At 33.8% G+C, this 15185-nt stretch overlaps 1 protein-coding gene and 1 non-coding gene across 4 annotated transcripts in view; one reads left to right on the top strand and one right to left on the bottom strand.

The window, feature by feature from the left end:
* The window catches only part of LOC140444142 (uncharacterized), a 30992-nt gene extending 16340 nt beyond the window's left edge, over nt 1-14652 (bottom strand). The window contains exons 1-2 of one of the 3 annotated variants that reach the window (XM_072535832.1): nt 14286-14645; nt 168-361 (exon numbers count right to left, since the gene is read on the bottom strand). In XM_072535832.1, coding sequence (XP_072391933.1) covers nt 168-361; nt 14286-14436 — 345 coding nt within the window. In that variant the 5' untranslated portion in view covers nt 14437-14645. Of the gene's footprint in view, nt 1-167; nt 362-9801; nt 12824-14285 lie in introns of those variants that run through there. The other 2 variants (XM_072535824.1, XR_011951312.1) reach the window with 2 other exon arrangements.
* LOC140432935 (U2 spliceosomal RNA) lies at nt 8479-8671 on the top strand. Its single transcript, XR_011949843.1, has one exon. It is a non-coding gene; the product is annotated as a U2 spliceosomal RNA (small nuclear RNA).
* Nucleotides 14653-15185: the final 533 nt, after the last annotated feature.

Here is a 15185-nt window from a genome sequence, read left to right as displayed (position 1 = left end):
TATATTATTATGAATTTATTAATTGTTATGTCTTTATTTAATTTATAATGTCTTTATTAATTCTTTACTAATTTATTATATTGTTCTTATTTTAATTTATTAAAACACACGGTAATTTATATCAGTTTATTAAACTACTGTACAATTTATTTGACGAACGTAACGTTTTACACGCGGCGCGAATCTTCAGAATTAACTGTTTTTTCCATGAAAGCTCCGTTATTATATATAAAAATACAGCCAGTCGAGAATTCAGGTGAACCCCTGATTATACTAGAAGGTAAATCCGGGTCATCGTTTCGACCGGTTTCTGGAAGCTTCAGGTAGATTTCTGCCAGCTGATCGAAGGGTCTCGTACAATCTAAAACATATTAGTGAATAAACACATGTTTACAGGTTTTTAATATGACTCATATTTTTACGTAACATTATTATAGTTCCATTGACATATTGTAATAGTTATTACAGGTTATTGTTATGCTATAGAGAACAAAATGGATTTTGTTTATAACAATGGCTTAATAACGTTTTTTGATTTTACTGATACATATTTTTTGTAATCGTTAACGTCTCACCTGATAATAATAGTATTACTACAGGGTGAGCACTGTTGGTACAAAATATAATTTCCCTAAAAAATTCCCTGATATTTGCCTGGCAGTGATATTTTTAAATTTTTTCAGGATACCCAGTGCAGCACTAAGTCTGTATTATTAAAAATGTTACAGTTAAGTGTATTTAAATAAAAAATCTATATTTTTCTAATAGCATATACATTAAACTTATAAAATGTCTAAATACTTATACCATGTTTAAATGTCTTCATCTTCTGAAACATTTTTATTATGATCATCACCCCTTTGTTGAATATTGTAGTAAGAGAAGTGATATTGTTCTTATTTAGAATTATATTTTGCTCACAGAGTTCTACTAAACCTTTTAACTTTTTATCATAAATCGTTAAAGGCTTTTCACATTTTTTTTTTTCGTGGCAAAAGTTTATTAATTGAAAATTTTGTTGCCTCCTCTATATGTTAAATAATCCTCTATATTATGTTAAATTTCATAAAGTTGTCTGATTTAAAATCATATTGGAGATAAATATTTTCAGTGACTTTTCTATACTGTAGCCAAACTATGTTTGTTCAACCATTTGACAACATTTCCTTCAGTGTCAGTCTTAATTTCTTTAAAATCCAGAATATCTTCCTGATCTATTTCATACTACATATTACTCTGATCTATTTCCACGGACGTAGGAAATTTCGACACTAAGCAGGTAGCGACTAAAATTTAATGGCAATTTTCGACACCAGCCCCAATTCCCGTTTTTATCTTACAGGTATATTCGACACCAAATAAATATAGCTGCGACATAAATAAAATACCATAATTAATTAATTTATTTATTTTAATAAAAGTAATGTGCATTTTATTTCTTTATAACTGTAATAATATCTAAATATAATACAACTAGTACCTAATTTTTGTACATTTTACCGTTAATATACTTGTATACAATGATTTATTTGCTATTATAGGAATGATAAGATACAGCTTTTATAAAATCTAACCCACGTATTTGTTGGGATCGTAGTTTATCCATCATTTTCTCCAAAAATGCCAATTTAGCCTTAACAGTAGTATCTTTGATTTTTGCTGGTATATGTAAACTACTTATTTTGACATAAGTGTCTACTTGAAATTCTTTTAACTTTTCAATAAAAATGAAAATAGAAGGATGTGTTGAATAAAAAGAAGAATTAAATCTCGAATGAAAGGATTCACAGGCATTTGTGGTCCTCGCAATAGACGGATTCTGATTAGACCATATGTGTGGTGGAAATAGAGCGCTATCGAAAATGTAATTTTCCAGTAAATAATCTGCATATATATATCAAGTGTTGCGTTTATAGGTTTATATGACATTAAATCATAAAGAAAGCATTCTTCAACTTCTGCTGGATTTAAATAAGTTAAACCAAACGTATGCCTTAACCATTTTCCAATTTCTGAATTTGTATCCTTATATTCTTGTACCAAACCCAAAGATTGAATTTTTTTAAACCAGTTTTGGTGTAAGTGAAAACGGCATCCACTAATTTTTGCATTGGGCCACATATACAATAAAGCACAGTGAATTGCTTTTTCAAAGTCCACAAATATTTCAGTTGGCTCTAATGATAATTGAAATGTTTCAAAAATCTTAGACCTTAATAAAGAAAATAAATTTTTGTATGTCATTGACAATTTGTCCTTTAACAAACAGTATGATAAAGGAACATAATGTCCATTTTTCAAGCCATGTATAGTAAATAATTGTAGAAAATATTTGGTACTGTATGAAAATGTACCATCCATATACAAAGTTTTTAATTTACACAACAAACGAATATTTGTCTCGCATGAAAATACAATTACATTTAATTCAGGATGATTTAAAAACAAAAAACTTTCATTGCGACAGGTTTTAGGAGAATAATTACTAACCGCGTTATGGACTTCTGATATGCTTCTTGGTAACGGACCTGGTAACAGTTTACGACGACAGTTGTAAATGTTTTTTCTTATGCTAGCTATGTCAGGAACCGTCAGCAAATTGGCATCACACTCAGCAACAGCAGTTCTTGTCATTTTGGCAGGCTTTTCCGATATGTCCTCTTGGGCTTTTCTTTTACATGCATTGGTTACCATCTTTACTTCAAGCTTTTTTGGATCGGCTTCATGATTATGTACCAAATCACTTCTTGTGATGGTGAGGTCCTCACAGCCTATTGTAAACACTTTTGCGGAACACTTAGTGTTTCTTTGGATGCAGCGCCAAAATATCTCGCCGCTTTTTAACACTTTCTGTTTCGAGAACGAATGATGCTCCACCACTAATAAATCTCGACCACGGGAACTTTTTATCAAACTCATTTTTTAAATATCCGTATACGTGCACAAGTCAACGTCAAACAAGAAATAAATTACAACTGAAATAATTTAGTCACAAGTACACAAGTGCCACGCCCCCCGCCGTGACAATAAATATTGGGAAAACCAGCTTGTCCTGCTTGGGTGCAAATGTCCATCGCCGCTAATTACCTACCTACCTGCTTTACGCCGCGGTGTCGAAATTTCCTATAATAAAATTTGACCCTTCGATTACCCCAGGTACAAAGACAATTTGGTGTCGAAAGTTCGCCCGCCGATTTCCACTACTTCGTAATTTGATTTCTTTGAAGCCATTTTAATCACTGTATACCATCCCTATGGATCATAAATTTCCAAACCTTTACTTCCGTTTTCGTTGCGGGCATGGACCGTATCACATTCCATTTGAAAATATCTGGGTTTAAAAAATAACTGGTCGATTTTTGAAATATTTAGGGTTTCAACTCAAAAAGAAATATTGCGGAAACGATTGAATTTCTGTTTTGGCCAGGTTTTTTTGAGAGGTATACAAATGTAAGTCCGTAACGTTGTGTTTGCATTTCAGCATGAATAGACTTGACGCCCGAACAACGCTTCTAAATTGTACAAATTTATTTTAAAAATTGTGGTTCTGTTCGAAACACGTATCGCGCACTATCTCCTTTTTTTGGTCAACATAATAGTCCATCAGAGCAAGAAATTCGATTAACCATGGAACACTTTTGCATCACGTTTACTATAAATGATAATATGCATCCACAGACACGTCGTACAGTGTATACAGAAAAAAACCGGTTGCCTGTAAAGTCGGTTTTACGGGCGAAGATTTTACGTGACAACGTCTTTTTCTCGGTAGAATATTTATTGATATGAATATTATTAAATTGCACAATAGGAACAAGGAATTGAATGAAAATAAGAATTGCACAAATTTTAACTATAGAAATATATTTTGTTTACTAAAACATTGTACATGTAAACTCAGTTTCTCAACTTTTGTGTCAATCTAACAATTAATCAATCAATCATAGTTTACGATAATGAAATATTAGTGTACAATTATTTACCTTTATTGTTGTAGTTGTTGTAAATGACGAATCTAAGCACTCCACATTTTCACTACAGACACAGCTGACGATACTTTAACCACACGTGTGAACTTGTATTATGACGCTTTCTCGGTTTTCCAACGCCAAGAACGCTCGAGAAAGACAGAGACACAAGCACGCACCGATTTAACGCGCCTAATTCTCTAGTGCTGCGCGCGCAGCGGACCGATCATGTTTGAGTGGGAGAGAGACGCAAGGCATTCGCCGGTCCGGCGGGCCTCTCTCTCGTTCGGTGACTCATCGTAACAGACGTGAGCGGGCGTTACACTTTTTCATGAGTGACTCCGAGCCACAACCTAATTTAAGACGTTGTCACGTCAAAAGTTGTTGCTGTTATAGAGGGTAGCATACAGGAAGACCCGAATCAGTCTATCTGCCATCGTGCACAGCAGTTGGATACGTGTCCATCCACTTTATGGAAGATTTTGCTTTGATCTGGGCTTAGAAGATCCAACTTATTCAATCACGCAAGAATTGAAGGTACATAATTAACTAGCAAGGCGTAGATTCGTATATTCGGTGAGTTGGTCCAAAACGAGTTTGTCGTTGATTCCGATTTTCATAAGCGAATTTTGTTTAGCGGTGAAGCTCACTTTTCGTTGAACAAAAAAAACTGCACTATTGGGAGTTAAAATATTTCTCAAATGTATGTTGAGAAATCATTATATCCAGAAAAACTGACTGTTTGGTGTGCTCTATGGTCTGGTGAAATCATTGGACCGTACTTCTTCAAAAACGATGCTGGCCAGAACGTTGCAGTTCATGCTGACCGCTATAGAGTCATGATTACTGCCTTTTTCATTCCCCAATTGAACAACCATGATATACAGGAGCTGTCGTTTCAATAAGACGGCGCAACATGTCACACAGCTCGTACCACAATTGATTTATTAAAGGAAACGTTTGGTAACCCCATTGTTTTGTCGTTTCGGACCGTGAATTGGCCTCTAAGATCGTACGATTTAACACTGTTTTATGGGGGATATGTGAAGGTGATAGTCTATGCCGATAAGCATGAAACGATTGACCACTTGGAGGACAACATTCCCTGTGTTATTACCGATATACTGCGATAAATATTGGAAAAAGTGATCGAAAATTGAACCTCCAGATTAGACTGCGCCAGAGCCAGCCATGACGTTCATATGCCAGAAATCATATTTAAATTATAATGCCAAGAGATGCTTTTTCGAGTAAAGTAAATTTCATGTCAATTTATAAAAATCGTCTTTTGTTTTATTCCATTTCAAATTTCTATACCTCTAAAAAAACACCCTTTATATAAGTATGTATGTTGTATATACACTGTGTCCGTAAAGTATGGAACAAATTCTCTTTTAGCTAAACAGAGCATTTTAAGAAATAATCCTGAAAAACGTCGATTTTTGATTTTAATTTACCGTATTTTAAAATAATATTCTAATATACAGGGTGAATTACTTTAGAGTAATGACGTCACCGTCATTTTTTTTAAATGGAACACCCCCATTTTGTCTCAATTATCCGATTACTCTAGCTAAGCTGATTCCAAAAATGTATCACATGTTGATTCAAATTGGTACAGGGTGGACAAAAATACAATAGTATTGTGTATGTTCATAAAGCAACGCGTTAGTTAAATTTACAATATTATCAAAAATACTTATTGTCTAGCGGACAGAATATGATGAAATACATGACTTTATAAATGTTCGAACTGCAGCCCTTGCTGTATTTGACAGTAACCCAAACGTTGTACAAATTCTTGTTGAACCTTGTTTATTGTCTTGAGAAATATTGTTTATTGCTGTCCAAATTCTCTGTTATAATTCTTGAATATTTGCTGGTTTCGTTTGATAGACAACATTCTTCAGATGGCCCCACATAAAATAATCCAAAGGATTGAAATCTGGTGACCTCGCTGGCCATTCAATAGGTCCACGTCTACCAATGCACCTGTTCGGAAAAATTTCATCTAGGTACCTTCTAAATGTGGAGGTGCACCATCCTGTTGAAACCATAAACTTTCATCAAAACCTCCAGGATTACATCTGCTGTGAAACAAATTACGTAAAGTAGGTACGAGATACCCACTTAAAAACTCAAGGTACGTTGTCCCGTTTAAATTACCTTCGAAAAAGTAGGGTTCGATGATTCGATTTCTTACAATTGCAGCCCATACATTTACCTTTTGCGAGTATTGTGTATGATGCTCACGCATCCAGTGGGGGTTTTCTTTTGCCCAGTATCTACAATTCTGACGGTTAACCTCGCCATTTAACGTGAAAGTGGCCTCATCAGAAAAAATAATGTTTTGTACCAAGAGAGGGTCTCGGTGACAGTTATCTATCATTGCTTCGCAAACTTGCATTCTTCTATCGGGATCATCTTCGTTTAATTCCTGCACAAGTTTGATTTTATAAGGATGCTATTTTTCAAGCTTTAATAGTTTGTGTACCGTTGTTTTGCTAACACCGATATCGCGACTAACTTTACGCACAGAAGTGTGCGCATCTTCAAAACTAAGTAAAACATCTAAAGCTGTATCAGCATTTGCAGAGAGATGACCTGATTTCCGTGCATTTTCAACTGTACCAGTTTCTTGAAATTTCTGTCTTTCTGAATATTTATCATTAAACAAATTGCACACTTCCATCTGAGTTCGCGATCTGTCTCCCAATCTACTACCCAATCGATCTCTACCCAAACATCATAAGTATTTCAATTCTTTGTTTTACACTTCACTCCATTTCTACTTCAAATTAAATCTAAGCAATAATTAAAACATTCACAAATACCAAAAATATTGTAGTACTAAACTGTTACTGAACATCAATAAATTACTAAACGAATAATGACATTTAACAAAAACATAGCCTACTATGTTTCTTTTAAATTGATAAGAAATAATTTCTTTCATATTCTGCTCGCTAGACAATAAGTATTTTTGATATTGTTAATTTAACTAACGCGTTACTTTATGAGCACACACAAAACTATTGTATTTTTGTCCGCCCTGTACCAATTTAAATCAACATGTGATATATTTTTGGAATCAGCTCAGCTAGAGTAATCCGAAAATTGAGACTTATTTTTCTCGAGAAAGACGCTACACAAAGAGCCGAGATAACTGATATTCTAGAAGAATAAATAAGAATAAAAATACGAGTACTTTTTCATCTATTCGTCATCTAGTAACCCCCATCTATGTCTTAAAATCTTCAGATATCTGCGAAAAAATGTTCGACCTTTTTTTTAACCAGACTGGGCTATTTATTCTTTATGTCTTTGTACTTTAGGTTACATTTGTTTTCTGTGTCATCGTCGCTTTATGGTTATTCAACATCATATGTTTGTATTCGATGAATAAAAGTCTACTTTCGAACAGTCACAACTTTGTTAATATTGAGTTTACGGTAACAGTAAAAAACCAATATTTTTGCTTTATAAGCTTAATTTTACATCCAGAGTTTTCCTGATAAAATCTAAATTTTTGGAGAAAAAACATGCTTTTTTGACGTGTATTTTCTGAATTTTCATTTACGAATAACTTTACTATTCTAGCGATTACCATGCTTTTTTAATAAACTTTTTGATTTTGATATTTGAGCTATTTTCTACATGCTGTCAAAATTTCAAGCAAATCCATGTATATAAAAAATTTTGAGCGGAAAACCGTCATATTCTGGACTACCTATAAATAATATTTTTATAATATCTGTCGTTATGAATTACAGGGCATTTTATTAAGATTTTAAAAAGGTGATACAAGGTGTGGATGTTTAGGAGCGGTTATTGTTTAAAATTTTATATATACCTACAAGAAAAGTGGTGAAAGTGCAGAAAAATGTTTGCTGTGTCTTTTAAGTTTTTCTGATAGATGGCGACACCGCGCGCTTGTCAGTATTCGGATGGCGTTTGTTAGTATATACCATCGAGCAAAAAGACAAAAGAGGGAATCTAATCGTTATGAAAAGGAGACCAAAAAAGTGGCCTCTGATGGCGGACATATCCGGAAATGCGAATGCGCCAAATTTAAATTTCATGACACTTCACAATAATCATACAGTGGTGTAGGGGTTTTAATTTATCTATTTATTTGTTATATTACATAATATTAATATTACATAATACACTTAAAATACTTTTTTTAACACAAGAACACAATAAAGTTTTAATTAAATAATAACAATAATAATCTAATGTGAAACAATTGTTAAAAAACTTCAATAGAAAATACAAATAATCTTTCATGTGACAGTTGGGACAAATAATAACATCAGCAATAACATAACCCAACTAAATTTGATTTCTTAAACAAGTAAAGAGTCTCTCTTTCCTTGTTTAATGTGGCCTCTCAATATGGCACTTCTTGTCTAACAATATTTTTGCCCCCACTACCTTTACATTCCCTCTTTTGTCTTTTTGCTCGATGGTATATACTCACGACTGCTAATTATTGTAATTATTCGGTATCGCTTCTCGGCCTATTGCTAAGATCAAAGTGTAGTATCTGTTCTTATCAGCTTAATATCTGATACGCTCCGCATGCGGGGCCAGTATATTAAACTGATTTATGGAAATAGATAGAAGGTTTAAGGGGCTTGCTCCACTTCTATCGCGGGTTGGCCCGGCATTGCATTACCGTCGGGATCGGCCCACAAAATACAGATGGAAATTACCGCTATTTAATGGTAACCCGTTCTCAACGTTACGAGACAACGCGGTAATAGGTGACAGTCACCTATTATTTTTGTCACCATATTACCAGATGCATGACAGATAACTCCCGTCATCCCATGCGTTCTTGCCTTGCCGGGCCGGAACGACGAGCTATTTCGTTACTGTTAGAGTAAGACTATCGAATCGAAACGACACTTTATCATCAACCGGAACGGAATACCAAATACCAAGTTATTTCGTTATGGGATTTATACAAAAATACTTTTGTTAGCATCTTATTTATAATTTATTAATGAAATCATAATATTTGTTATACTGTTTAATTTTGTTTTACGTACAGTGCTGTCTATTTGAATTTAAAAATAAAATTTGTTCAGCACGCTTAGCCGATAGTCTGGAACGACGTTCTGTAATTATGTTGCCACATCAGGAGGTACGGCCATTCTGGTAAAAAAAGGAATCGAACACCAAATTATTCCTACACCAGATGGACTGGTCACTATGGAAGTCACCATATTTAGGATAAAAACGGGAAATGATATGCTGAAGATTGTTTCAGCATATGTTAGACAGAATGATCCGATCTTCAATGAAGACCTGAATGTCATTTCGGACACAGAGGAGCCCACAATCATCATTGGAAACCTGAACGCAAGATCGCCCAACTACCAATTCGACAGAACCACAAACCGTAACGGGAGACTATTGTGTGGCTATCTAGAAGATAGACAAAACACCATAGTGGTTAAACCCACAGAACCTACATACTTCCAACAACATGAAGTACACTCCGTACACTTGTATTGACGCTGGGAGCAGTAGAAGCAAACTGTTTGGTAACATACATACAAGAGAAAACGGACAAGTTGGCTAAATTACAAAACAATGGTAAGCGATACTATCACTGCAATACCAACTATAAACACAAAACAGGAATTAGAGGAATATGTTATAAACCTAGAAAAAACGATACAAAATGCTATCGAGGCCAGCACCACAGAGGAAACACCAACAGTTAAGGGAAGATTCAGAGAAATCAGCAACAAGCTGAAAGAACTAATAAAGGAAAAAAACAAGAAAAAAAAAGAAGGGCCAACAGAGCAAGAAACCAAGAATAAGCTAAAAGAATTGCTACGAAAATTGGGACAACTATATTCAGCAACTAAATCCAAATAAATCTGCGTTCTGGGAGCTATCAAAAATACTAATAAAAAATAAAAAATCAATTCCACCCTTATAAGAAGAAAATGTAATTGTGTACACAAAAGAAAACAAAGCGGAAGTTATGAAAAACACGCTAGAAAGAGAATCTTCTTCTAGTGCCGTCTCCACTAATGAAAGTTGGCTATAACCATAGCAAATTCGTCTCTATCTTCGGCTTTTCTTAGGAGCGTCTGTGTGTTTAACCCGGTCCAGTCGCGAATGTTTTTCAGCCAGAATATTTTTCGTCTACCAGGACCCATTTTTCCTTTGATTTTATCCTTCATAACCAGCTGCAACAATTCGTACTTATCATTTTTAAGTATGTGCCCCAAATATGCTGTCTTTCGCCTTCTAATGGTGGTCAAAAGTTCTCTGTCTCTTCCCATTCTGTGCAACACCATTTCGTTCGTAATATGATCGGTCCATGGTATCTTCAAAATTCTCCTAAAAAGCCACATCTCAAAAGCTTCCAGTTTTCTCATTGAGTCAACATTGACAGTCCAGGCTTCGACACCATACACCATACAACAATAGAGTGGATATAACATTTTACCATCAGATATCGGATTTGCAGATTGATTCTTTGGTTACTCAGAAATTTCCTCATCTTCAAAAAGGCTACTCTTGATTGCTCTATTCTTGAGCGAATTTCTGATTTCGGATTCAGATCTTTCGTAATCCAGACTCCTAAGTATTTAATTTTGTCCACTTGCTCAATATCTTCATTTTTTATCTGGATCCTTGTAATGACTTTGCCTCTCTTACTGATAACCATGGTTTTTGCTTTCTTTATGTTTATTGCTAAACCAAACTGTTCCCCAGTATCACAAATTGTGTTTAATAACGTCTGCAAGTCTGTCTCACTTTCAGCGATAATGACTGTATCGTCAGCATAACGGATGTTATTTATATTTTCACCATTTATTTTGATCTGTTCTGTACGGTTTACAAGTGCTTGCATAAATAACTCTTTGGAATATATATTAAATAGTAATGGTGAAAGTACACAGCCCTGTCTCACTCCCCTACTTATCTGTTGCGCATCCGTACTATTTCCATCTAATGTTACCACAGCCTGTTGGTTCCAATAGAGACTTCTCATTATGTTGTCATTTTTGTTGAGTCCTTTTCTCTTTAGACATTCCATGAGAATGTTATGTTTAACTTTATCGAAAGCTTTCTCATAGTCTATAAACGCAACGAAAAGATCTTTTTGTTGGTCTCGACATTTTTGGGCAACAGTTGTGAAACTATACAGAGCTTCCACTGTTCCGAAGCCGTTGCGAAAGCCAAACTGTCTACTACTACCTTAACACTTTGGGTTTTTGTTTCTACATTTTCTTCTTTGTTCCATGATTTCCAGTATTTCTTGAGTCATCCAAGGTTTTAGTCTTTCTGTTTTCTTTTGTAGAGTGAAAAGAAGATACAGGGCAATAAAAAGAAAGGGCACCATAGATATTACCCACATCTCCCCTGAAGAGGTTGATCGAGCATACTAACGCCAAAAACGCTCCGACTCTTCGGACGCTCAGCCGACGAGAACAAAAATTATTTTGCCAATTCGACGGCTGAGTGACCGAACACACACAATACAGGCGGAGAACACAAGTTCAAAGTCATGTACACAAATGTAAAAATTAACTTCATCATTCATAGGAAGAAAAGCTCTTCTAGCTACCCCTAAAATCAGGTGGCTTAACCACAGACAAGTAAAACAGAGGATGTCCCATTACCCAGTGCATCCAAAGTAACGCTCAGTACAAAAGCTTTCTCTTTCATTATGTCCTGCGATGGGGAGGGGTGGTTGGTTATAGCTTGGGTGTCAGATAGGTACCACTCCTTTAAGGAGTGTGACCGGTTTGATCTTCGGACATGTGGTCCCTACTGATCCATTGGAACACACATGTCACTTGAAGCTGGGGTTCTACAAAAATTTCTCTAGTTTAATAGTGTAATCACATATGTTTCTTTACATAGCTAACATTTGACAGGTTTGTCGCACACGTGCAGTCGCGTATGGCGCTTTAAACTACAACTTTGTGAAAATTGTTTGTAACAAATATCACATTTGTAAGGTTTGTCATTAGTGTGCAACCGTATATGGCATATTAAATTGCATCGTTGTGAAAATTTCTTGGAACAAAATCTGCATTTGAAAGGCTTTTCTCCACTATGTCTTCGAATGTGATCTTTCAGATGAAAACTGCGGGAAAACTGCTTTAAACAAATCTCGCATTTGTACGGCTTCTCTCCGGTGTGAACTCGCATATGTGATCGCAAATTAGATGGTCGCGAAAACTGCTGAGAGCAACTTTCACAATTATAAGGTTTTTCTTTAGTATGAACTGTTATATGGCTTGTCAAATTGCATTGTTGCGAAAATTCTTTTAAACAAAATTTACATTTGAAAGGCTTTTCTCCAGTATGCAAACGAGTATGCTGTTTTAAGTGACTGTGATCGGAAAATTGCCTCAAACAAATGTCACATTGATAAGGTTTTTCACCAGTGTGAATTCGCATATGTCTTTGCAGATTAGATAATAGTGAAAAAGGTTTCAAACAAATTTCACATGTGTAACATTTTTCCTCGCTGTGTATGATCAAGTGTTTTTTCAATATATCCTTTCTCGTAAACTTCCTTGAACAGATTTTGCATTGGAAAGGTTTCTCTCCAGTGTGTGATCGCATGTGGTTCTTTAAAGAAAATCCAGAAGAAAACAATTTGAAGCAAATCTCACATTTAACATATTTTCTTTCTTTGTGTAACCTCATATGTTGTTGCAAATATTTTTTTTCTTTGAATTTCTTATGACAAGTTTCACATTCACTGAATTTTTCTTTTTCGGTATCATCAAGAGAACTGCGTTTCTTATCAGAAAAATTTTTTACTTCTGTTTCTGTATTTTCCATTTTGATCTCTGTTAGGAAAAGTCCTAAAATATAAATATAAATTAAAAAGTATGGTTTGTATGCATAACTCAACTTGGGTTAGAAAAACTTTAATATAGTAACAGTAGTATGGTACAATTCACCAAAATGCTAAACCAATGAGGAAGAATTCGAGAACTGAAAAGATTGGTAGTTAAATTGAATTTGCCACATGGAATATAACGACATTCAACAACAAAGATCAAGAAACGCTAAGATTGAACAACAATAAAATCCTATATAATACTATATAAAATAAAATACTATACAAAATTTCTTCAATACATAATAGTTTATAGTGTATTGAAAAAGAACTAGAGAACAAAAGAAGGTGTCACTATGGCAATTTATTTAAGATACAGAGACTGTATAAGAGAATGTAAATATTTACCCATGCATCTTAATTATTGGACTGAATATAGAAGAACAAAATATAAATGTACTGTAAATTTATGAACATTAAGATAAAAACCAAAAGCACATAGGGAAACTCTGTTTTGCAGTATTGTTCGTACCAGTCTACTTCTTTTTATTGTTTTTTTCTTTCCTCTTACTTCATATGTTGTTTCATTTATTTTGCTTTTTAATTCTTGCCATCTTTCGTTTATGTTTGTGAGTTGACTCATAAGGTTGGATATATTTTTATTCATCTGTTGTTCAAATTTTTATGTTATTTCCAGTAGTTTTTGTACTAACTCTTTGGTTGTTAGAATGTGGTCGATTTGATTTTCACTGTCAGATGGGTGTCTCCAGGTTGCCTTATGTTTTCTTGCATGCTCAAATTTTGTTGATAGAAAAGTAATATTTAGTGTTGCTGCGAATTTAGACTATAACGAGTAAAGGCAGACAGTGAATTCATAAAGGCTCATTTTTGGGTTAAAGCTTAATGCAAGCATGAAGTGTTTCGATTAAAATCAACATTTGTTTAGTTAAAATTTAGATATTTATAAGTTATTTAGTACTATTTGATTTAATAAATCATACTACATATAAAACAGAAAATAGGTATCACATTGGTTTGGTTTTTCGAGAGTTATTGTTATTATTCAATATTGGACGTTAAGTTAGAGATTTATACAAGTGTCAGGTGATAATATTCACATCAGAATTTGGATGATTGATTATTCAGTGAATCATAATAAAAAATGTTGTGTATATATTTCTAAGTGTTATAATGTTCAATAATAAATGTTCATCATGTAAGTTGGGTTTAAGGGATAAGGATAGAATTTAAAAAAAAGCATAAAAAGGCACAGAGATAACTCCCTCAGAATTTAGAGCAGTAGTAATCAAAATTGATCCTTATAGGTACATATGATACTTTAATGAAAACAACAAACCTATCAAAAAAAGAACTATCAAAGCTATAGTATATTTGTTCTGTAAAACTATAAAACAATGTTAAAATAAGAGCTGATTTTTATTATAGTAGTAACAGTCTATGTAGTTTTGAATTTTCAATCTCACCTGACTCATATTTAGTACATTCTTCTTCAACGTCTTCAATTTTAATTTCCGACGATATCTGAGTGTATATGGATCTCGTTGAAACCAAATCATCCTCACACTCCTCTTTAATTTCAGCTTTGATATCTTTTATATCTTCTGTGCTTTCCATAATTTAAATATTCACAAAATTTTAATGAATTCTAAATTATCAGCAATAAAATTTGAGAATATATTAACTCTTTTCTATCTATGGTTCGTTTTTGAGGATTTGAGCAAATAATATAGACGATTTGAATTGAGTTGTGATTTGAGTTACAAGTTGAAAATTTTTAAGTTGTCAGTGTCATATTAGGTTAGGTCATAGTTCATAGTATTCATAGTTCACACAGTTCACAGTATGACCAACTGTTTTTTTGTTAAGAAATTTAAATAACATTCCTACAGTTATTAAAATCTTATTAGTTATATTGTAGATATCAGATAAACTCCATTCGCTTAGCTCGGGCATATTTTGACAGATTCATTGTCGGAGACCTACAACACAACAATTCCTACTTCTCAGTATTAATTATCTGTTCTCTGTTATTTAATAAAAAAACATTTTTGGTGCGTTTTCTTTTTCTTTAGAGAATTGGGACGATTTTCACATTTGGTACCATGGAAGATAGCTATAATTGAGCTGTCAATTAAAGTTCATAGAACGAAATGTTGGCCTTTGACTGTGTTGCCATGTTTTTTTAATAAATCGGGAAAGAGCATGTGATTTATAATTAATAAAAACCCAATAGAACCTTAACAAACTAACAGTAAAAAAGAAATTCTTTCAAAAAATAATAAGAATAGTATTCAGGTACTTTCCACAGACATCTGGTGACCATCTGTAACAATCTGGCAACTGGTGGTTTGAGGATTGCCAAA

This window comes from Diabrotica undecimpunctata, chromosome 1, assembly GCF_040954645.1.
Source record: "Diabrotica undecimpunctata isolate CICGRU chromosome 1, icDiaUnde3, whole genome shotgun sequence".
Lineage (NCBI taxonomy): Eukaryota > Metazoa > Arthropoda > Insecta > Coleoptera > Chrysomelidae > Diabrotica > Diabrotica undecimpunctata.
Note: the sequence above shows the minus strand (reverse complement) of the source record. Positions and strands in the feature narration are given on the sequence as shown.